This window comes from Moschus berezovskii, chromosome 15, assembly GCF_049115385.1.
Source record: "Moschus berezovskii isolate FMDL1 chromosome 15, NW_MosBer_1.0, whole genome shotgun sequence".
Taxonomy (NCBI): Eukaryota; Metazoa; Chordata; class Mammalia; order Artiodactyla; family Moschidae; genus Moschus; species Moschus berezovskii.
The window spans coordinates 74,453,568-74,478,251 of NC_142474.1; the positions used below are offsets into that span (position 1 = coordinate 74,453,568).

Consider the following 24,684-nt stretch of genomic DNA (forward strand, 5'->3'; position numbering starts at 1 on the left):
ATGTATTAGACCAATGTTCAATCCCTGGGTCGGGAAGATGCCCTGGAGAAGGAAACGGCAAGCCACTCCAGTACTCGTGCCTGGAAAATCCCAAGGATGGAGGAGCTAGGCAGGCTACAGTCCATGGGGGTCGCCAAGAGTCGGACACGACTGAGCGACTAAACTGAAGTAGCAGGGCAGGGTGCCTTTATGGCAGCTGTACTTGAGATAACAGAAGGTAACCATGCCCTGTTTGAAGGTGGCAGCTATGGAAGGAGATCGGAAGGGCCTGATGTCTTCGTTGCTGGCAGCCACTGCCTGGTGATCCAGCGGTGTATGAAGTCAGCATGCAGGTTCTGTCATTTGGCAGCTGTGAGATCGTGGCAAAACCTGTCTTAACTGGGTTAAATGTAGGCGGTTTTTAAAAGTAGGGTGTTTTCTTAAGAAGACATTAGGAAAGCTTCACGGAACTCAATATTCATTTTCACAGAGTATCTCTGAGAGCGTTCCACGGAAGTGTGTGGATCATTTATCTGGCGATCAGAGAGGAAAAAATATATTAAATGGACAAGTAGACGGTAAGAACTGTATTTTGTAGAAAGGTTATTTGACAGAATATTGATTTAAAATGGGAATATTGTAACAGGCAATAAAAGCAAAAGACAGCAAACACCTGTCACCTGCGCAGTGAGGCAGAGGACGAGAAGAGGAGGGAAACTGTCTCATCGGGTGTCGGCCACAGGTTAAACTGAGAATCCAGTTTCAGGAGCTGCGTTACTCGTTCCTGGACTTCTTGGGAGGTCCACAAGTTAAGACTGTCCAGTGCAGGGGTGTAGGTTTGATCCCTGGTCAGGGAACTAAGATTCCGTGTGCCACATGGACAAAAGAAACAATTACTAGTTCTGTTTCAAGATACTCTACAACCAAAGGAAGGTCGAGAAGTCAGAGGAAAGAGGGAATGAAGGATGAGAGAGGCGGAGGGTGCAGGGAGGAAATGAAGGCAAAGGAAGCAAGGGCCTATGGGGAAGGTGGCCATAAGTAAGATAGGTCTTTAGAAGAAGGGAGAGTAATTGACACAGACGGTGAATATGAAGTGGGCTTCCGGCACCAAAACGTGTCAGAGAAGAACAGCAAAGTTCCCCCCTCTTCCTGTTGACTTGTTATTAGGAAGACACTCAGAAGTGCGGTCCCTGGGCGTACAGAGCGGGTTGTCATCCTCTGGGGGAGCTTGGGGGTAGGTGCTCAGCTGTAATGGGAAATGCTGCTGCTTTGTAGGATGGTGTCTCATGGGACAGAACAAGAGAGCTGGAAAGGAGGAGAGAGCAGGGGGCGTGATGGGGAGACCAAGGAACCCACAGCCTGATAGAGAGTCCACTGGAAAGTTTCCAACTGGTAACGCAGTTTCAGTTTGGGGGGAAGTGTTAGAGTGAGGAGTTGAGGCTGAGATTTCAGGAGAATGAATGAAGTGGAAGTCATGTAGAAGCAGACTCCGCATAGACTAGGGTTTCTCAAATGTTAATTAGTCGCCTGGACACCTTGTGGGAAGTGCACATGCCGAGCAGGAGGTCTGAGTTTCTGCATTTCTAACAAGCTGTCTGAGTAGCAAGGGTGTAGCCTTGCGTTTAGAGAAATCTGGAAGAAGAGCATTGGCTGGTGCAGGCCTAACAGGATCAAGGAAAAGCATTGTTTTATGTTTCTCTCTGAGCGTGTCTATAGCCAGAGGGAAGCAAAGAGTCGAAGGAGCACGTTAAGCAGGGAGGGAGAAAGCAGTGGTGGGGATGATCCACAGGAAGAGTGTAAAGGGAAAGAATTCAGACCACGAGTCCAAAGGTTCCCCTTCACAGAGGAAGGACCCTAGTGAAAGGACCAAAGGAGGAAAGCAGGGCTTCAGGGAGGCGAGTTTGGAGTTGATGAGGAACCTTGAGAGAACTCCTTCCAGAGGCTTCCATGTATTTGCCCTGAAAAGAGATAAGATCATTGTTGTTCCCGACACTACTACAGGAGGCAGGAGGGGGTGCTAGAAGTAGGGTGAACCCCAGCTACTCCAAGTAACGATAGACATCAAAGATATATGTTGTACTGCTATTTGTGATTCAAATTAGATTACTTTGAATACGGAGGGTTTGACTATTTTTAAGATAACTGATTTTTTGACAGTTGTTTCACAGAAATCCTTTTAAGCATTAGCGTGATGTACCCAACCAAACTAAGTTTTGAAACAAAACAGATGGATAGGGTTCATTCCCTAAATGCTAGAATTGTTATTTTCAATAAATACCTACACTGATTTTAAAACATGCAAGATTTTTAGCATCTAATAATTCTGTGCCAATTAAGTTGATTATTTCCCTTTGATCATTGTATTTCAATGTTGAGAATTTATTGTACATTATTTCGTAGGTGTGTCTTATATAGCCTTCTTGCATGAGCGGATCGAGAAATTTTAAGATGGCTAAACTAGAGGAGCCAAGACATGCAGGCATACCAGTAGCCCACATGGGTATGGGGGAAAAAATGAATATTTTTATGAACCATTTTCTACAAGGGTATATCCGAGCTACTCGGTTCATTACTCTTTCTCTGATGAGAAATGAATTATACATTGAGCTGAACTGTCATCCCAACGGTGCACTTCTTAAATGACTGGGCAGATTGAAGAACATGTTAAATCCTTGTAGTATAATGGTGTAAATGGTACTGCTGTATTGCATTCAAGATACACTGTTGCATTTGCCATCTGTTTTCACCTTTGTCTTCTTGGGGTCATGGTTTGCTCCTCCGATTAAGATCCATCTTCTCCTCATCAGTCAGCATGTTCACGTTGGTCTGTGTGCTCTTTGGTATTTTCTAAGTTCATTGAAAACATGATGTTACTTTTGAAATTTTACTGCCTGTTTAGGTAAACCTGTATTCCTAATTTTTCTTCACTATCTGTAATGGATTCATATGTCCGTCTTGCCAGTGTCCTAACATCCCCCTAAAATCAAGACACTGAAACCAAATGTATTCAGTGTCAAGGCTGAGCACGAGGATTCTGCTCGGTACTAACTCTGCATGAATGTACAGCTGGCTTTCACATTTACATGTAATTAACTCTATGTCCCTTTGCCTTTTAGTTCCTCCTGAGAAATGTCTTAATGTGAAGGTAAAAACGTTTATGCTTTTATCTTGAATTATGAACTGCGGATTGTATCATATGTACATTATTTATTAATCAACTTGTTTCCAAACCCATTCAGCCTGCAGTCGGAGTGAAGGATTCTGTTCCTAATAAAACATCCGGAAAGAAGGATCCACAAACATCTAGTTCAGGTAAATTTTGTGATACACACTTAACCCTGGCTCCTGCATTGCAGGCAGACGCTTTACCATCGAGCCATCAGGGAAGTCCATTCTGGAAAGAGGGACACTGACATATTTGAAATGCTAGCTCTTCATACTCCTAACTTCTCTTTGCAAATTTAGTAGCAGAATTGGACATACATAAGGCAAATGTTTTTGTTGGTATCCATGTTTTGAAAGGTAAGATATTTACAAGCATATGAACAAGAAATGTTTAAAATGTAAGCTTGAACTCAAGATGTTTCTGTATATGTTTCGATACCCTTAAGTTCTCAGTTTGGAATCTCTATACTCTCAGGAGTTCTCAGAGATTAATTATTAGACCGTAAGATTTTTCCAGTGTCCAAAAATGCTTATTTGAACTCTGACCTTTACTTAGAGTAAAGGTTCACTTGCTAACCTGTCAGTTGTATTTCAGCTGATAATTATTTCATTTCAGTGTCGTTACACAGATGAATGTAGGCCGATCAGATGTTTTGATAAGCAGACTCTGTGTGTGTGTGTGTTTGGTGTCTTTGATTATTACAAGTAGGGGGAGTAATCATCCGTTGGATTCGATAGACATAATCTTTGAAAACAGCGATTCTGAAAGTTTTCAGCTTTAGCATCCTTTTATACTTCTAGAAATTATTGAGCATTCCAAGGAACTTTGTTTAAGTCTATTGTGGTTCACTATGTTGGAAAATAAAACTGAAAACCTTAAAATACAGGCACACACAATCATAGTTGCTGATTCCATTAGTCCTCAGTGCTGTGATAGCACATCTCGTGTCTCTGAAGAAGTCCACTGTGCCCGCAGAACAGAATGAGAATGGAAGGAATGTTTCCTGTTGTTGTGAAAATAGTTCTGACCTCTTGGACCCCCTGACCCGATGGGTCTCTGGACTGCAGCGATTCTGAGGGTACACTTGAGAACCCCTGTTTTAAACCATTGAAGTGGTTGGATGTGAAACGGTAAAGGGGCCCTTGTGTTGACACAGGGTTTTAAGTTTCCTTTTTACATTTCTAGCTTGTTCCTTTGACTTCTGTTAAGAAATTTAGATCTGACAGTTTTAGTTTTTTGCGGTGTATTCATTCCTGTCTCATGTCCCTCTGTGCTCTTTGGATCCAGTGTGGTCCTACACTTACCTATTTTCACATGGAAACCATTAGTCACACACCAGGCTGTCATTTCTTATATAAGTTCATGATGTTTTTCTTTAGTCGCTAAGTCGTGTTCAGCCACTGCGACCTCATGGATTGTAGCCCGCCAGGATCCTCGGTCCAAGAGATTTTGCAGGCAAGAGGCAAGAATGCTGGAGTGGGTTGCCATTTCCTTCTGCAGGTTATGATGTTTATCCAAGGCTTTAAAAATGAGTGAAGACATTTGTCCATTGAGGAAGGACCGTCTCAGTGAAATTAAAGTTGTTGTTGGTGGTGGTGGTGCTCAGTCGCTGAGCCGTGCCCGACTCTGTGACGCCATGGACTGTAGCCAGGCCTCTCTGTTCCTCACCAGCTCCTGGAGTTCGCCCAAGTTCCTTTCCATTGAATCAGCGATGCTGTCCAGCCATCTCATCCTCTGCCGCCCCCTTCTCTTCCTGCCCTCCCCTTCTCATCCTGCCCTCAGTCTTTCCCAGCATCAGGTGCCTTTCCAGTGAGCCAGCTGTTCGCATCAGGCGCGCCAAGTGTTGAAGCTTCAGCATCAGCATCAGTCCTTCGAATGACTATTCAGGGTGGATCTCCCTTAAGATTGACTGGTTTGATCTCTTTGTTGTCCAGGGGACTCTCAAGAGTCTCTCCAGCATGACAATTTGAAATCATCAATTCTTCGGTGCTCAGTCTTCTTTATGGTCCAGCCCTCACATATGACTACTGAAAAAACCAGAGCTTTGCCTGTACGGACCTTTGTCAGCAAAGTGATGTCTCTGCTTTCTAATATGTTGTCTAGGTTTCTACCATTAGTTAAAGTAGTACCATTCATTAAAAGTGTTTTGAAAACCATGGTCTCTAGAACACACAATATTGTCATGCAAAATTAAAGGTAAAATAAATTAGAGATAAATTTTGTTAATAAAATATTTGTATGTTCAAGGAAAATAATAATAAAGTTCTTATGAAATACAGAGTATGTAATAAAGATTGGGTGACTCAAAGTAATACTGGAAAAGAAAACGTAGAAGAAGCGAGACACGCTAGTTAACATCTCTTCATGAATGACAGTGACACGTGGGATAGCGTAACCTCTGAAGGAGTACTGAATTTGAGGGGAAGGAGCACGTGGAACTGATTCTCTGAAGAAAGCCTTTGTACGAGGTAGGCAGAGTTGTATTCTGCCTCAGATCCTGATCCATGGAGACTTTGTTTTCACATTTTTCAGATTGGGATTCGACTAGCTGGAGCCTCAGTAGGGAGACTTGTCAAAGAGCCGGGCATTTGAAAGTTGATGATCAGCGTCCGTTGGTGTCCCAATCAGTGACCAGAAATCAGTCGGCACCCACAGAACTCGGACTGAAGACCGTACCAGATAAAGAAAAGATGAAAAAGGCAGCGGTGTTTCTGGTAGGGAATTCCACGCCCCATCACCTGTGCCAGTCTCCGCTGCCAAAGAACAGAGAAAGCAAAGAAGGTAATGCAGAAGCCCAGGGCACTCAGCCACGCGCCCCCTGGGCACGGCCTTACCGTCCTTCTGACGGTTCCGGATCAGATTTTGTGGCAAAGTCTACCTTAGCTGACTCCTTTTATGCAACCTGCAGCCAAACAATACCTCTTAAGGTGCTTGCATTCTCCCTCTGACCATAGTAAAGAAATAACAAAGAGAGTTTGGAGGAAGCAAGTTCATTTAGGCTAGTGTTTAGCATGCGTCTCAGCGTGGGTAGCAGGATTATATTTAGAACTTTGGGACTCTTTGTGAGACCTCGGTAGACAAGTAATTATTGAAAAATAATTAAGAATATTTATACTAAGGTGATTTTTAACAGCTTGTCCTCTGCAGTCTAGAAGCTAAGAGGATAGACATGTGAAGAAATAGTTTACAGTTCAGATGTATGTCTATCACTGGAGAAGTCTATAAAGATACCCTAGAAAAATCTACAAAGTACTAAGGTAGCTACAAGGAAAGGGACAGCTGTTTATCTGGGGAAAGACAGCTGTAATCAAGGGCAAGTCACAAAGCAGGTTGAGTCTTAAAAGATGAAAAGTAATTCGTCAGAAGAGTACAGGGAAGCATTTCAGATGAAGGAATTGATAAAAGCATACAAAGTAAGAGGAATTTCGTAAACTAAGAATAATAATGCAGTTGAGGCTTGGCGTGTTGTTGAAAAGGTACTGTGATGAAGCAGAGAAGAGAATATACTGTGGCTTTATATGTCTGTCCTGCATTTTGAAATTTTGTTTGGTTTCTGATTGTTTTTTTCACGGATGCTTGGATGAATTCATGAATGAATCTTTGAGATGTTTATGTGCCTGTATCCTGGTGACCTCTGGTAGTTCCCAAATGGTTTGTTGAAGCTTTTGATCATTGGAAGGATTTCTTAAAGAAGTAAATATTCATCTGAAGACAAGATGAACTTAAGTTGTCACTTGATACACTCTTTTAAGTCTGTGTTTTAAATAAAGATTATGTCTTTTATCTAAATATTCTAAGTAATTTTACCTAAACATGCAGATTTGTCAGGAGAACTAGACTTGGACGTGATATTGGAGGAAGAACAAGAAAAACTTGATGGAGATGAAAGGAACCATTCACAGGTGAGTAAAACTATAAATTGAAATTTCTGGTTTAATACCATTTTCTGTGCTTTAGCAACACAATCCGGTGTGTAACAGAGTCCATAACAAATAAAGTGCCTTTCACAATTATCCTTTTAGAATTGATAGATAATAATTTAATAGTTTTATAGCCCTTTAACTATATAACTTAAAATGCTGTTAGAATCTATTATACTTTATAGTTTGTCTTTGGAATTGAGGGGAAAAAAGTTCCTGACTTGTTTACTTCTTCCATTTTTATAACTTCATTACATGATTAAGGTGATATCAAATACTGAATCATAAGGTTAAGCAGTTGAAATTACGAACAATATGACGGCCTCTGACCTAGATACGTGTAAAGAGAAATCATTCCCAGTGGCTCATGGTTTTCCGTTGAAATCGCCAGTCACTGATGCCGAGATGAAAGATTCATTCTACCTATCATCTCAGCATGATTGACTTGGGATGAACATTCAGGGAGAGAGTGGGGTCATAGAATCAACCAGGTTGCCTCTTAAGAGAATCGAACCTTCTAGATTGGACCTTTGTTTTTAGAGTACAAATGATAACATTCTAATTTATTTCAGGGTGGGAAGTCAGTAGATATTATGAAGAATGCTTTATCCCCTTTCTTTGGTGGATATTAGAACATAATATTGGAGAAGGTGATGGCACCCCACTCCAGGACTCTTGCCTGGGAAATCCCATGGACGGAGGAGCCTGGTAGGCTGCAGTCCATGGGGTCAGTAAGAGTCGGACAAAACTGAACGACTTCATTTTCACTTTTCACTTTCATACATTGGAGAAGGAAATGGCAACCCACTCCAGTGTTCTTGCCTGGAGAATCCCAGGGATGGGGAAGCCTCGTGGGCTGCCGTCTGTGGGGTTGCACAGAGTCGGACACGACTGAAGTGACTTAGCAGCAGCAGCAGCAGCAGCAGAACATAAGATAACTGAATGCAGGGGCTTCCTGGGTCGCTCAGCTGGTCAAGAATCTGCCTGCAATGCAGGAGACCCCGGTTCAATTCCTGGGTCGGGAAATTTCCCTGGAGAAGGGATCGGGGACCCACTCCAGTATTGTTGGGCTTCCCTGGTGGCTCAGACAGTAAGGAATCCGCCTGCAGTGTGGGAGACCTGGGTTCAATCCCTGGGTTGGGAAGGCATGGGTTGAGGAGGGTGTGGCAACCCACTGAAGTCTTCTTGCTTGGAGAACCCCCATGGACAGAGGAGCCTGGTCGGCCTCAGTCCTTGGGGTCACAGAGTCAGACACGACTTAGCACACACATAACTGAATGTAAGCAGGTGATATGTATTGATGTATAACTCTATCATAATATATAATTTGCATTAAAGTTTAGGAATTGGTTCCTCTGTCTGATCAGTGTTAATTGATTTTAGCTCCTGGTCATATAAAGATATTTTATTAATTCTCCAGATATTAGTCCTTAAAACGGAAAACCAAAAATCTTAATGTAAGGTCGGACCTCGGTGGCCATCTTGGCCTCTTGTCCTTCCCCCCCTTCCTTTTTTCCCCGCTGGTGGAAAAAACGCTGACTATTGTGCTCTGTTCCCTCATTCCCTCCCCCACTGCTTGAGTGTCCTTGATATAGCGGTTCCTGGTAGAAATCAACCCTCTCCTAACCTCCCCCTACTGTCCAGAAACAGCATTCTGCCCAGAAACAGCAAAAACTATTTCACTGCGTCAGCACAACCTTGAGCAGACCGGGCAACCAACCCAGTCTTGCCTCCCCGGCTAACTGACCTATGAGGGACCACCACTCCAAATCTTGCCTTATCGGGAAAAATTTCGCTGTTTCTTCCTGTAAAGCTATAGAAGCTGCCTCTTGCCTTTGTTCGGGCGCGGACTTCCTCGACCTCACTTACCTGGGTCTGGGAACCCCGCCAGGGAGCGCCTTGCCATGAAAGCTTGTTAAATCACCTATTTGGTGTCTGAGTTCTTTTATCTAACATCATTGGGCCGTTTTGACCTTATACTTAACAGACATGCTGTAGGGACTCCCTGTATATGGTGTAGTGAGGTGAAATATTTTTAAGGGAAGAAGCATTTAGAACATTAAAAATCATCTAATTCATTTTTGGTAGATTTCACATGTATGCATTGTTTAAATCAATCACACAGTTGCAAAATTGGGTTTGTGAGTGAATGTTTTTCTCCTATTTTTGGGTAAGGCAAGTTATTTTTCACTTCTTTGTTGTGATCTGGTGATTTGTGAGTAGTTACATATAAATTAAGAAGTTTAACAGTGAAATTTTAATAATTTTCTGACTTTTCTTTATCCATACTGGATTAGTGAAAAATTACATTATTTTGCACACATGTACCCTGCCAGAAAAGACACCTGAAAATCAACCAGTTAATTTTCCACTCTCGCAGCTGCAAAAGTTGCCTCAAGAACCGGCAATGAATAAGGAATGTTGTAGACAGGACAGATCTGTACGTTCAGGGCCTCCTTATGTGGAGAAGTATGAAAACATGTGGATCAAGCAAGGCAAATTAGAATGGAAGGAGAAGTTAAAACCATCACAAATGAGTTAAAGCAGACGTTAGGTGAAATTTGTGAGAAATACAAAATTATTATTTGTCCTCAGGAGGAGTCACTACATGATCACCCTAAAGAAGGAACAAACAGAAAGGAAATACCTCCTCACATGACAAATAATACACCTGATGGTGGGGAGAAAGATGCATTTGGAGTAGCTGTCTCTCTAGTATTCCAAGTATGTCCTCAACAAAAAGAACCCAGTCTCGAAAATGTTTTTTCGTCGAATAAACTGTGGGTCCCCGGGATACGCTTGTCAGTCACCTTCAAGGCTTGGTTTCAGTGAAAATAAAATAGACCTTGAAAGTGATAAACTAGATATTGAACATGTGTTTATCAAAAATGAGGAGAGTTTTTATAATGACGTAGAAAATAAAAAAGTAGGGAACCAGGTAGTTACATTTGAAGTGAAAGAAGACTAAGAGTTTGATATGAAAATATCAGACAATACGAGGCAAAATCCCACTAGTCGGAAATTAGACATCGGACAGACACATCAATCTAGTCTGTGGCTTGTCTGCTCCGGTAAGATGAAATACGTAATTCAAATAAAAACTCACGGTACTCCTGCTGTCGTTAAAAATACTGATAAGAAAACCAAACCTATACAGGACTGGTTCCAGAAGCTACTGCATGCAGGTAATTGCAGTGCTAGTGATGATGAAAGCGTGGGACCGAATTAGAAAATGGGAACTCTTCTCCACCGAATAGTCACAGAGCATCCAAAGTGTATCTCAATGAAGAACTGCAGAAGGATATGCAGAGGTTTAAGAACACAATAGACATGGTACAAGTAGTGTTGTTAGCTTTGGAAAAAGAGACCATTCAGCTTGCAAAAGAGGTAGAGGTTCATTTGCTCTTGCTTTGGTTTCTCCCTTTCTGGATGATCTGGTCCATTTTGATTTTCTACTTATGCATAAAGTGGGGTCATCTAAATAGGTACTTGTGTAGAAATAGATTATTTCTGCCATCCAAATAATAGGAATTCAGGAAACTGTTTTCATGGCTTTTGTCCTTCAATCAATCTAATTCTGTCTCTGTCAGTCTTTCATTTGGACTGGGAAACTCATTTACCTACACACCATGTAACCGCCTGAGCCAGAATAAGCACCGAGGAAAGTGTTCAAGGAGTATGAGCAACTAGGGTTTTGCAGTGTGTGTGTGTTTGTTTAACTTTGTTGGCTTAAATATACGTTGCATTTCCACAGAATGGGAAGAAAGCAGAGACTGCGAGAAGGGACAGAAACACACATTTCCTCTAATCTCTTCCTTGTGGTTGAATATGTGTGACCTTCTCTGCTTTCCTCAGTCCCTGGGCACTTAGATATCCAACATGGCCACTTCAGGCTGTTTTTAATCACCACTCTCAGATGTCTCTTTTGAGAGAGTCCTCTTCACTATGTTGTTTACTAAAATGTAGTAAGTTTTGACATGTGTGATTTTGTCACATAGGTAGTATATGTGTGTGTGAGAGTTGGTCAGTCGTCTCTGATTCTTTGCGACCCCATGGACTGTGGCTGGCCAGGGTCCCCTGTCCATGGATTTCTCCAGGCCAGAATATCATTGGTGTGGATAGCCATTCCCTTCTCCACGGGATCGTCGCAACCCAGGGATCGAAGCCAGGTCTCCTGCATTGAAAGCAGATTCTTTAACATCTGAGCCACCAGGGAAGCCAATAGGTAGTATACACCCTCAGCAGAAAAAGAAAAAGAATCAAGTGTGTATCTCCAAAGAAAAAACTGATGTTTGAGATGCTGTGAGATATTTCTTTCTTCCATAGTAGGTTTTGAAACTTGCTTGCTCTTTTGTGTAAGACAAAACAAGAAGAAAATGTAGCTATTCTCCTTTAAAGAAAAAAGAGAGTAAACCCTACCCCCAACTTAAGACTTAAATTACTTTGCCAAAGTCACGCTTTTCACTTACCTGATTCATTTGAGGAATTTGTTTGGTAATTTTATCGGATTCAAGATTACAGAATTGTATCATCTCTTTTGGTGCCATAAAATGTTAGGGAATGCCACTTTAGGGGCTTTGAACTTATCATTTAACCTTTTTTTTATTTTAGAGCTGTTATTGGTAAATAGTGGGCAAAGGTAGATAGTTATTTCTGTACCCTCTAGCTATAAAATCTGATGGTTATTGAATGTGGAGTTGGGAAGCGTTACTTATATTCCAGAATTCCACACTAACTAACCTCTCCTCAGTTTCATTCTGCTCCTTGTGTTTTGGTAAGCTTTGGTTCATATATTTCAGTGAACACCATGAGGTTTTTGCTCTCGCCTGGATCCCAGTGAAAAAAGAATTGGAAAAGGCAGTGGGGAAAGAATAGCTTTAGTCCAGAAAGAAGAAAGATTCCTTTCTGTCTCTGAGGCACTAAGGTGTCACATCCTCTACATCTGACTGTTTCATGGAAAATCCAGGTGCTAAAGACCGAAGAGGACAGATGTTGTGTGTGTTTATTTCTCTATCTCTGCCATTCAGATGGGGAAGACTGGATGTGGATAACTGTATCTTATTAAGAAAGCCTTTCTTGAAATTTTGGGCATTTTGTTTCTTTCCCTCAAACAGAAAGAAGCACATTTTAGAAAAATTTCAGTGACTTGTAAGTAATAAAATTAAGTTCAAAAATATCTTTATCAGTTAACGTCAGGGCAAATGCTGAGTCAAATAATAAATTGAAAACAGAGTCTCTAGAATTAAGTAATAGCAATCATTCTTAGTGTCAAACTTTCATTAAAGGTTGAAGAAGGAAAAAGTAGTGAAGTGGAAGTATCAGACAGCGTCTGGGATGCTGCTGCTGAGAGCCGATGGATTCAGCAGAGAAAGCGTGGAGGAAACAAGAAGCAGGAGTTTCCTGCCATGCAGAGTGAAGGTTCTGATAGGTAAGCCTCTATCGATATTTAGCAGTAGGTCATTTGTTAATTGCCTGTAAAATCATTTCTAACTTGAGCTAATGCTTGTGATTGACGAATTTTATATTTTACTGGAGATATGGTTATTTTGAGTACTCTCATCCTTTAGCCTTAATACTAGTTACTTTGTTAACATACCACTATGTTACAGTAGTATTCTGCGTTTGACTGCATACTTGCCTTAACCAGTGTGTTGTATGTTTAAATTTATTTCATGTCACTAACGAACATCCTTTCATTTCAGTTTGAGGACTTCTTTCAGCATTTCTTATGAGGCGGGACTAGTGGTGATGAGCTCCCTCAGGTTTGCTTTGTCTGGGAAAGTTTTTATTTCTCCTTCATTTCTGAAAGACAGCTTTTCTGGATAGAGCACTCTTGGTTGGCAGTTTTCTCCTAGCACTTTGAGTGTGTCCATGGATGGAGGCCAAACTGTTGCTGGTGGCAGGAGAGCTGACGAGGCACCTGCCTTTCATCCTTGATGCTGACGTCACCCATGTGGGTGGTTTACAAGTAAACTGCCCCCCACCCCGCTAAATTTGATTTCCTCTTTCATGGTGGATGTGCCACTTGTCATTCTAAAAACCATCTAAATTGTTACTTTTCTCTTTGAGGGGTTTTTTTTTTTTTAATTTATTTGGCTGCGCTGGGTCTTTGCAGCTGTGGTACTTGGGCTTCTCATTGTGGTGGCTTCTCTTGATGCTGAGCATGGGCTCTAGGGTGCTGGCTTCAGTGGTTGTGGAGCACAGGATTCATTGCTCCGCGGCATGTGCTATCTTCCCTGACTAGGGATCGAACCTGTGCCCCCTGCACTAGCAGGCAGATTCCTCAGCACTGGAGAACCAGGGAAATTCCGAAATTAAACATTACCGTATTTAAAAGCAAAACAAAAAATATAGTGTAAATCTAATTATGGCTCCTATGTCTAAGAATCATTGTGTTTAGCCAGTGGACTCCAGGTTTTCAGTGTAGCCCTTGAGGTTCTTCCCAGTGTCTTTCCAGATGCATGTCTCTACTTTCTTTCATGTGTTTTGTACTTTTCCTTCCAGGTTCCTAGGAAACAACCTAGATGTTGTGTGCCTGACCTGTGTGCTCACATTCTAGTCTCCCAGTGGAATGATTTCTCGCTTTTCTCTTCCTTTTGGCCTCCTCTCTTCACTTCTTCTGTGAATCCTTCCTTATTCCACTTATGACTTTCATATGTCAATTCCTACATATCATATTGTATCATAATTGTATATCTGTGTTTGAAGGAAGAATTTGTTTCCTTGCATATGGTTGGTACTTCGTAACTGTTTTGTGAATTAATTAATGACTTAAGATGGGTAAGAGTTGGAATTTTACAAGAATTGTTTTTTTATTCTTTATTAGTTGAATTATTTGAAAACATTGGCTTTTTTGTGGATTCTTTAAAGTAGCGATCCTGGCGTGCCCAGGAAGGAAATAGAGAAAAAGAACAATGGCAACTGGACACAGGAAGAATGTGTGATTGCACCAATATTTGGAAAGACCGATTCGCTGCCTGGTGGTCTGCTGCATGTGAATGATGACAGCATTTTGAGGAAAGAGGATCGAGAGGATGGCAGGTAACACGGACAAATTCTTTATTTCTAGGGGAAGAAATATTAGCACTGAATACTTCTTCTGGAAATAGAGCAGCATAATATAGTATACAGGCCAAGAGAAGAGAATCCTCAACTCTACTGGATGAACACCACAGAAAGGTTACGGAGAGGACCTGTGCCTTTGGCCGGAAGTCGTTTCAGTAAATAGTCCACTTGGAAGCTGGACTGTAGTGAATACACGTAAACAGCTCCATAGGGAATATTTACTGGGGCAGGCAGTGAAGAACTGGATGGTAATTGAAGAGGCATGTGGAGTTCAAAGGAATTTCTTGTTTTATATTAAGAGGGGAGCTGGTAGAGTGTGTATGCTGTTGGAAATGAGCCAGCGGAGGAAGTGTTTATTGAGTTTAATCTTGTTTGCATTTCCAATATTAGAAAGCCTATTGATTGTATGACATTATCTTAAACTATGACAATAAATTAACTGTACATTATTATTATTGTACATGCTTATTATGTACATATGTACTTCTGTACATATGTAGTTTTGGGGAAGGGCTGGTTCATTGGCTCTGAAGCATAATAGTCTTATGTAAATGAATATGTAGATGATTACTTAAGTTAATTCTATCATACATAGATCTTTTTAAATTATATAATCATGAATTTACAGATATTTAGGTTATACTGAATAGGATTTAATCATTCCTTGATGATTCTAGTTGATAGTATCATCGAGGGTAGCTCTGATTTTGTAAGTACTGTGAAACATCACATCATGTTAACTTCATTCAAAAGGGGAGGATTTTGTTTATTTTCAGTAGAAACAATTAACAATCTTGTACACTTTATTACTTCGGATGATAAAGATCTAAATGAGAAAAACCATGCTTCCTGTACTGAAAGTGTCCTTAACACATACGGTGTGCTCCACAAGTGTATGTCGGAAGCATAAGGAAACAGCAGAATGCTTGAATGAATGTGTATTGATGAATTTCTTTACAAAAAGCAAATCTTTATTGAAAGCCGATTTCCAATATTGCCTACATCTAAAGTCTTTTTGTTTTGTTAGAAATATGTTTATAGATTCAGAATTTTCATTTGTAGTTATAGCTAGACATGAGATGATAATAATATAGATTCATTTGGTATCATATTAGTTAAAAAGACTTGACCCGGAGGGAGGATAGGGGGAGGAGGGAGGTGGGAGGGGGTTTCAAGAAGGGGAACACATGTACACCCAGGGCGGGTTCATATCAATGTATGGCAGAAGCAAAATAATATTGTAAAGTAATTAGCCTCCAAAAAAAAAAAAGATAAAAAAGTTCAAGCTCAAGCCAATTAAATAAATAAATAAAAAGAATTTTCAGTATCACTTTCTCAGCGTATTTTGGAACAGCAGCATTCAGGCCAGATTTCCTGGGTTTGAATTCGGGGGTGTTGGTGAACTGCTGTGTGGTCTTGGGCAAGTGCCTCAGCCTTTCTTTGCTCTGTTTCTTCCTAGCTAAAAGATCTAATATATTACCTATCTCCCAGAATGATCGTGAGGCTTAAAATGCCTTTAAGGCATGTCAAATGCTTGTAATAATGCATAGCCATTGCATAACAAGCCCTCAAAAAGCTAATAACATCGTGATAAAAAATGGGTTTCTTTCTTATAAGGACTTAGGGAATACTTCCGAGATAGGTTTTATTGCCATAAAAGTCAGTTCTTATTAAAAATGACACTGCAAAAAAAACCCTGGTATACTGCTTCTATCACATAACGCAAGTAATGTTAGGATTTTCCTTTTCCTTTGATCTAAATTTAATGTTTTATTAATATTACAGATATATTTTCTTTGTCCTTTAATGCTACTCTTTTTTATTGTTTCATCCTTTGATAGAAATTACTTATGAATGCAAGGGTGTTATATAAAAAACAAACGTTCAGGTATTGCTTATGTTTTTGAGTTATTAAATTTTAGCCTGAAAAGAATCATTTGTTTTTTTTTTAGGCCTGCAAGGAAAACAGCATATGAAAAGAAGGTATAGTAAAATGAAAAAAATTAACTTTAACATATATTATTCTCTAAAAAATACTCCGTAAAAGGAATAGTGGCAAAATAGAACATCTTCCTTTGTTGAAGAGACATTTACTTTGCAAACATAATTTAGAAACTCTGTTGATGAAGTCATCCTTTTGATAAAAACCTGTTCTTTTAAGAAGCCTCTGCTTTTGCTTTGATAAAGGGATTTATCACCTTTGTACACTGGGTGTATTTTATACATATTTTAAGGACATTGTGAAACAGTATTGTTCATGTGTAGGTCAAAGAACAAAGTGATCACCTGAATTCCCTTGATGATTTAACTCAGTCATCTGAAACTGCTTCCGAGGATGGCGACATGCTTTCCTCTAAAAATTCCCCGTTGCCATCTGGCAGGTGGCTGAGGGTCGTGGACCCCTCCCTCTGTGCCCGTCAGCCCTCCAGTCCACCTGCCCCGTGAACAGCTCAGAGCTGGCTCCAGCTTTCCCAGCTGAGTTCTCCCTCACAGTAGAGTCCTCCAGGACGGGTGTGGTTAACTGGCATCCTCGAGAGGCACAGGAATGCTCTCCGTGGATTTTTTCCAGCAGTTGGTAGAAGCCAGACACTCTTGAAGTTGATTGTCCTTCATTCTGCAGAGTTCTCGAGTGGCATCTCAGAGCAGAGGAGTTCACTCCCCCAACCGATGTCCCTCTCAAACACGGACTGGGTCCCATCCCCGAGGTCCTAGCCGCAGATCTGCCACAAGGAAAAGCTCTCGGGAAGAACTGAGACAGTAGTTATGTTAAGGAAGGAGGTCCTGCATAACAAGGAAATAAAGAAAAAATACGTGAAAAGTAAAGGGTTACAGTATTTTTGTCAGTGTCCACCAAATGTGAGATGAGAATTTTAGGTTAAAATTTTTGACCTTTTTAGCCCCATCTTGTGTTCCATTAAATGTTTCTTTTCAAGCCATATGTCCTCCTCAGAATTTTGATTACCAGTTCTTTTCCCAGTGAATAGTTAGGAATATTTGTTAATCAATTTTTCTCTCTCTCAAGTAATACTTTACAACATTCAGGTACTGACTGATGACGATGTGGGGCTAATCGAGTGACATTGTTTATAGTGGCAAAATTCAACTCTGATGCGGTAGTGTATATAAACAAAAAGTTTCACAGTAATACAGATCAGTGTACTAGGGCTATATTATGAACCAAAGCCTCTGTCTTAAATATGTTTTATATAAATGTATGTTGATATTTTCATAAAACTTGAAGAATATTATAGATGCATAATTTATATATTAATAAAAGCATATAAAATAGAGGCTTTGTTCATAGTATATCCTTAGGAAACCTGATATATTACTGATCTGTTGTATATGGATTTTAAATGTATGTGTTTTTCCACAAACCTTTTTATACTTATTATATTTTCCTTAAGTTTGTACTTGACTAGGAATGTCTCTCTGTTTCTTTTCCCTCCTCCACTTTTTTAACTGTTAACCTCATTTTTCCTTGCAGAATACTTTTCTTCAGGGTCTGTTCTTTCCGTGCATCTCTCTCTGCGTTTATTGTGAACATGTTTGATTACGGCGTTCTGTTTAGTGTTTGTGGCTTTCATTCGTGATCATTTCCCTACAGGTTTACTCTTGTTTTTTTTTTTTCCCTTTTTCTTCGAAGGAGCCGAATGGAAACAATCATTTGTCTTTAGTTGTTTAACAAACAGAATAGAAGCAGCGTATCCTGTTTGCACTTGTAACTTATCTAAATAAGGTTCTACTGTAATCTAAACTTTCATATTTGCTTTCCCAAGTGATAATTCATGCATATAGAAATCATGCAAGCAAATTTCAAAATATAGCAATGAATTTAAATGCCTTAGTTTTTCAATAGTACTCTAAACTACTCCCAGGGATAAATGTTTTTTCTAGAACATTTTGGCAGAGCAAATAATCTAGTGGGTGTCATGGTATTTGTCCAGCAGCCAGTTAGGGGTAAGGAGAGGAACATCCGGGGCTTCTGATGTCATCTGTCACAGTGCTTACCCCATGAGAAGGACAGTCAGTGGCAGAACTGGGGTTTGAATCCCCATCTGAATGACTGCAGAGCCTGTGCTCTTTGTGTTCGATCAGAGAGGAATGGGGGAGGTTATAATTCTTTTATTCGAGTTGATACTTGTCATTCTTCAAGCTCTTATTTTCCTCTCCAGCATGTCCCGAAATCAAACTCAGCAAGGCTAACGGAGGCTTTTCAGCAATCCAAGAGAAACAGTAAGTTATTTGAAGACTGTCCTCCTGGTGTTCTTCCCTGATTTGAAACGACCCAGGTTCTCATGTACTTTCTGCTTTCACTGTATTAGAATGTGGCATTGTGAGGCCAGGGAGTACCACCTTCTCTGAGGACAAGAATTCTGATCGTGAAATTGGAGACATGGTTGAAACCTTTCCCAAAACATCACCTGGAGTCCAGGGCTTCTCCCATCCTGCCTTCCCAAGGCCTGAGCCTCTTCCAGAACCACTCAGGACTCCCGCAGGCCTTGGTCTAGCAAAGGTTAGTTGTTTTGTTTTTAACTCTGTCTCCCCTGTAGTTTCTCACACACCGTTCCCTTGATCCTTATGATGAGAAAAAGGATCCCACCGCGGAAATGGAAGACTTCAAAGTCACGATACAAAATGATGTGATAAGAGCAATATATCTGCATGATTCAGATTTATAAATGTTGGCATACTAAGTGTGCCATTAGGAACGAAACAAATTACAAAGCAATTAGGAAAAACAGCTAGAAGAATATGAAGCTGGGGAGGGTGATAAAGGGGAAGAATTCATTTAAAAAAGATAAGATGAATAGGAGATGGAATGAAGGTCAAGATGATACAGATTATTTTACAAACACAACAGAAATAGTGGGGGTAAGTCGGATGAGGTACTCTATGTTATGAGATGAATTATTTCCAATTCCACTTAGGAGAAAGTGAGGTTGTGAAAACTCAATACTTATACTCTTCTGAATGACATATAGCTGATTTTTGTGAAGAACTGAAAGAACATTTGCTCCTTAGCTGTTTTGGTGGTTGTCTTTGAGGTTGGTGGTGGTTTTTGTTTTTTTCTTTCATTGAAGTGTAGTCATTTACAATACTGTGTTAGTTTCAGGTGTATAACAATGTGACTTGGTTACGCTTGTATATGTATATATCTATATTGAATATGGTTCCCTCTGGAAGTTCATTTCAATTTGAAGTGAGTTCTCTTTTTAAAAAAATTCTCACTTTGAAACTAATGAAGCGATGTCTTCTATTTAACCTACAAAACTTTAATTCATATGCAGTTCTAGATGAGCTCAGTTTTAGGCCTTAGCAGATAAATTAAGAAGTTGTGGCCCTTCTGTTTCTTGTGGTTACTAACTTAGTGTTTGATACATACTTAATGTACTTAACTAATTTATCTTATTGTTTGGTATAATCTTGGTGGAGGTTTTGGATCTTTTTGAAAATAAAGGGGAAATAAATAAGCATTTTATCTTGTCTTTTATTGAAATTTTAATTTATAATTATATACATGAGATTCTTAAACTCTCTTCATGACATGAGACAATTTAACCTGCAACAGTCTTAAAGAAAAAATGTAGAACTTCCCCCCGCGCCCCTCCTGCCGAGAGATTCTGATTTATCTTTTCCAAATATCTGCAAGTGATGGGCAATTACATCCATTAAATGAATGAAGTCACAATTCATGATTTTTTTCTTATGTAGACTACTTGTTATAAAATCATAAGGAAAGAAGAATTACCAACAGACTTTATAAAATTATCTCAGAAAGATAATGTTTTACTTTTTAAAATATCTCTAGTAATATGTATATTCCATTTTAAGAATTTTATTACAAAATAAAATTTAAAGAAGTAATTTTTTAAGTTAAGTTATTTTTAAGTTAGGTTTCAGTTTTAAGAAACTTTATTAGCTTCAATATGTATAGGTGTTAAATTAGCATGTCAGTTCTTTGTTATGCATGTTAAACTAAACTGCAAATTCTTCCATATCTAAAACTCACCCATCCTGGTTGCTTGATGTTTTCAACTCATTTGTTTCTTTCCTGATGTGAATATTTATCCTGCTTGATAGTCATAGATGTATTTGAAAACTTTTAAATCTCCGACTTGGATAATCATAGTTTTACTAATTTTCGTACATCCAAATTGTTGCTTCAGTCTTTATCTGCCATTGCAGAAGGCATAGATAAAAAATCAGAGCCGTTAGTGTGCCTTTTATAGGGAAATAAGAAGAAAACGATGAAATTTTCAAATAAATGGGGTTTTTATAAAATGTATTTATTTTTTAATTGAAGGATAATCGCTTTACAGAATTTTGTTGTTTTCTGTCCGACATCAACAAGGATCAGCCATCAGTACACCCAATGTCCCCTTCCTCCCAAACCCTCCTCCCATCTGCCTCCCCATCCCACCCTTCTAGATCGTCACAGAGTCCCTTTCTGAGTTCCCTGGGCCATACAGCAAATTCCCATTGGCTGTCTATTTTACATATGGAATTGTAAGTTTCCATGTTACTCTTTCCATCCATCTCACCCTCTCAGTCCTCCCCTCCCCCCATGTCCGTAAATCTGTTCTCCATGTCTGTTTCTCCATTGCTGCCCAGGAAATAAATTCATTGGTACCTTTGTAGATTCAGAATTTTTGTAGATTCCATATCTGTGCGAATAGTATATGATATTTATGTTTCTCTTTCTGACTTGCTTCACTCCGGAGAATAGGCTCTAGGTTTGTCAGCCTCGTTAGAACTGACTCAAGTGTGTTTCTCTCTATGGCTGAGTAATATTCCATTGTATGTATTGTTCTAGTTGTGTGAAAGATGCCACTGGCAATTTGAAAGTGATCACACTGAATCTGTAGATTGCATTTGGTAGTATAGTCATTTTCACACTATTCATTCTTCCTACCCAGGAAATTGGAATCTCTCTCCACCTGTTTACGTCGTCTTTCTTTTCTTTCCTCGGTGTCTTAGAATTTTCCGTAGACCGGTCTTTTGTCTCCTTAGGTCGGTTTATTACTAGATATTTTATTCTTTTTGTTGCAGTGGTGAATGGGACTGGCTCATTAATTTCACTTTCTGGGTTTTCATTGTTCGTATAAAGGAATTCAAGTGATCTCTGTATCATACAACTTTGCTAAATTCATTGTTTAGCTCTAGTAATTTTCTTTTACTAGAAAATAGATAGTTTCTTTTGGGTTTGCTATGTGTAGTACCATGTCATTTGCAAAAGTGAGAGTTGTACTTCTTCTTTTCAGATCTGGATTCCTTTTCTTTCTTTTTCTTCTCTGATTGCCATAGCTAGGACTTCCAAAACCATGCTGAGTAATCGTGGTGAGAATGGACAACTTTTGTCTTGTTCCTGATCTTGGAGGGAATGCTTTTCATTTTTCCTCATTGAGAATAGTGTTTGCCGTGGGTTTATCCTATATGGCCTTTACTGTGTTGGTGTAGGTTCCTCCTGTGTCCATTTTCTCGAGGGCTTTTGTCATAAACAGGTGCTGAATTGTGTCAAAGGCTTTTTCTGCCTCTATTGAGATGATCATATGGTTCTAAGTTTTCAGTTTGTTAAGATGGTGCATCACATTGAAATTGGTTTGTGTATATTGAAGAATCCTTGCATCCCTGGCATGAACCCCAGTTGATCATGGTGTATGAGCTATGGAATGTGTTGTTGAATTGTGTTTGCTAGAATTTTGTTGGGGATTTTTACATCTGTGTTTGTCAGTGATAGTGGCCTGTAATTTTCTTTTTTGGGTTGTCTCTGCCTGGTTTTGGTATCAAGGTGATTGTGGCCTCATAGAATGAGTTTGGAAGTGTTCCTTCCTCTGCAGTGTTTTGGAAGAGTTTCAGAAAACTAGGCATTAGCTCTTCTCTAAATGTTTGATAAAATTCTCCTGTGAAGCTATCTGGCCCTGGGCTTTTGTTTTTGGGAGATTTTGGATAACACCTTCTATTTCAGTGTTTGTAATTGGCTTGCTTGTAATTTTTATTTCTCCCTGATTCAGTTTTGGGGGGTTGAATTTTTCTAAGAATCTGTCCCTTTCCTCTCAGTTGTCTCTCTTATTAGCATGTTGTTGCTCATAACATTCTCTTATGATCCTCTTCATTTCTGTGTTGTCTGTTGTAACCTCTCCTTTTTCGTCTCTAATCTTGTCAATTTGATTTTTCTCCCTTCTGTTCTTGATGAGCCTGGCGAGCGGTTTGTCCATTTTGCTTATCTTCGCAAAGAACCAGTATTTTGTCTGATTAATCTTTGCTATGGTTTCCTTCATTTTCTTTTTCATTTATTTCTGCTCTGATCTGTACCCTTTCTTTCCTTTGGCTGACTTTGGGGGGTTTTGGTTCTTTTTCCAGCTGCTTTAAATGTAGAGTGTTGCCTGTTCAGTGCTTTTCTTGTCCTTGAGGTAGGATTGTGCTGCTATCGACTTCTCTCTTCAGTTCAGTTCAGTTCAGTTCAGTCGCTCAGTCGTGTCCGACTCTTTGCGACCCCATGAATCACAGCACGCCAGGCCTCCCTGTCCATCACCAACTCCCGGAGTTCACTCAAACTCATGTCCATCGAGTTGGTGATGCCATCCAGCCATCTCATTCTCTGTCGTCCCCGTCTCCTCCCGCCCCCAATCCCTTCCAGCATCAGAGTCTTTTCCAGTGAGTCAACTCTTCGCATGAGGTGGCCAAAGTATTGGAGTTTCAGCTTTAGCATCAGTCCTTCCAATGAACACCCAGGATTGATCTCCTTTAGAATGGACTGGTTGGATCTCCTTGCAGTCCAAGGGACTCTCAAGAGTCTTCTCCAGCACCACAGTTCAAAGCATCAATTCTTCGGCGATCAGCCTTCTTCACAGTCCAACTCTCATATCCATACACGACCGTGGGAAAAACCATAGCCTTGACTAGACGGACCTTGGTTGGCAAAGTAATGTCTCTGCTTTTTAATATACTATCCAGGTTGGTCTTAAAAGTGCTTTTACTGAATCCCGTAGGTTTTGGGTGGTCGTGTTTTTGTTGTCATTTGTTTCTAGGAATCTTTTGATTTCCCTTCTTATTTCTGTAATGACCTTTTCGTTATTTAGTAATGAATTGTTTAATCGCCATGAGTTTGTGTTTTTTGCCGTTTTTTTTTTTCCTGTAGTTGATCTCTAGTCTCATAGTCTTGTGGCCAGAGAAGATACGTGATATATTTTCAGTTTTTAAAATTTCCTGAGGCTTGATTTGTGTCCCAAGATGCGGTCTGTCCTGGAGAGTGTTCCATGTGCAGTTGAGAACAAAGTGTATTCTGCATTTGGATGGAAAGTCATGAATGTATCAGTTGGGTCCTTTGGGTCTAATAAATCATTGAAGTTTTGGCTTTCTTTATTGATTCTCTGTTTGGATGATCTGTCCATTGGTGTAAGGGGGGTGTTAAAGTGCCCCAGTATGACTGTGTTGCTATTGAATTCTCCTCTTATGTCTGTTAGTGTTTGCCTTGTGTATTGAGGTGCTTCTATGTTGGGGGCATAAATATTTCCAATTGTTATGTCTTCTTCTTTGATTGATCCTTTGGTCATTATGTAGTGTCCTTCTTTGTCTCTTATAATATTCTTTATTTTCAAGTCTATTTTGTGTGAAATAAGGATTGCCACACTGGCTTTCTTTTGGTTACCATTCAAATGGAATATCTTTTTCCATCCATTTACTTTCGGTCTGTATGTGTCTCTAGGTCTGAAGCGGGTCTCTTGTGGGCAGTATATATTTGGCTGTTGTTTTTGTATTCATTCAGCTATTCTGTGTCTTTTGGTTGGTGCGTTGAATCCACTTACATTAAAGTAATAATCGATCTATATGTTCCTGTTGACATTTTCTGAATTGTTTCGGTTTTGCTTTTGTAGGTCTCTCCTTTCTCTTGTGTTTACTGGCTGTAAATCCCTTTAGCGTTTGTTGTGAGGCTGGTGTGAAAGTGAAAGTCACACAGTCGTGTCCGACTCTTTGTGACCCCATGGACTGTCCATGGAATCCTCTAGGCCAGAATACTGGAGTGGGTAGCCTTTCTCTTCTCCAGGGGATCTTCCCAACCCAGGGATTGAACCCAGGTCTCCTGCATTACAGGCAGATTCTGGGCCACAAAGGGTGGTTTGGCAGTGCTCAGTTCTCTTAACTTTCGGTTTGTCTGTAAAGCTTTTGATTTCTCCCTCCATTTTGAATGGGATCTTTTCAAATAGGCTTTCTATTTCTTTCTTATGTCATAGTAGTACTTTAAACTGCCTCATAATTCCATCCTCACATAAGCATTTCTCTTCGACAAATTAAAACTTGTCTTTTAAGGTCATTTAAAAGAGAGTCTTCTTGTCGCATCTTGAATTGGTGTTGTACAATTAAACCTTTTCATTGAACTTAAAAATGCTTATTATGGTAATATGACAGAAACGAGTATTTGCATATATTTATAACAGTATATTTTTATATCCTTGAAACATGTTGAAATATATAATTGACAATTTTAGCCTCACAGCTTTCTTCCCATGGTATTGTTTTATTTTCAAAAGTTCAGAATTCTGCCTAGGTTTG

At 39.8% G+C, this 24,684-nt stretch overlaps 1 protein-coding gene and 2 pseudogenes across 11 annotated transcripts in view; 2 read left to right on the forward strand and 1 right to left on the reverse strand.

Moving 5' to 3' along the window:
* LOC148775481 (ankyrin repeat domain-containing protein 26-like) overlaps positions 1 to 24,684 on the reverse strand; it is a 221,217-nt pseudogene that overhangs the window by 55,293 nt on the left and 141,240 nt on the right.
* LOC129556178 (ankyrin repeat domain-containing protein 26-like) overlaps positions 1 to 24,684 on the forward strand; it is a 90,039-nt gene that overhangs the window by 26,550 nt on the left and 38,805 nt on the right. For 8 of the 11 annotated variants that reach the window (XM_088844236.1, XM_088844232.1, XM_088844234.1 and 5 more), the window contains 11 exons: positions 470 to 557; positions 3,096 to 3,124; positions 3,219 to 3,291; positions 5,678 to 5,926; positions 6,965 to 7,047; positions 12,351 to 12,493; positions 12,768 to 12,827; positions 13,936 to 14,106; positions 16,083 to 16,113; positions 18,306 to 18,366; positions 18,456 to 18,646. In XM_088844236.1, the coding sequence (XP_088700362.1) occupies positions 470 to 557; positions 3,096 to 3,124; positions 3,219 to 3,291; positions 5,678 to 5,926; positions 6,965 to 7,047; positions 12,351 to 12,493; positions 12,768 to 12,827; positions 13,936 to 14,106; positions 16,083 to 16,113; positions 18,306 to 18,366; positions 18,456 to 18,646 (1,179 nt within the window). The remainder of the gene's footprint in view (positions 1 to 469; positions 558 to 3,095; positions 3,125 to 3,218; positions 3,292 to 5,677; positions 5,927 to 6,964; positions 7,048 to 12,350; positions 12,494 to 12,767; positions 12,828 to 13,935; positions 14,107 to 16,082; positions 16,114 to 18,305; positions 18,367 to 18,455; positions 18,647 to 24,684) is intronic. The other 3 variants (XM_088844233.1, XM_088844238.1, XM_088844239.1) reach the window with 3 other exon arrangements.
* On the forward strand, positions 9,350 to 11,990 carry LOC148775482 (putative coiled-coil domain-containing protein 144B; annotated as a pseudogene).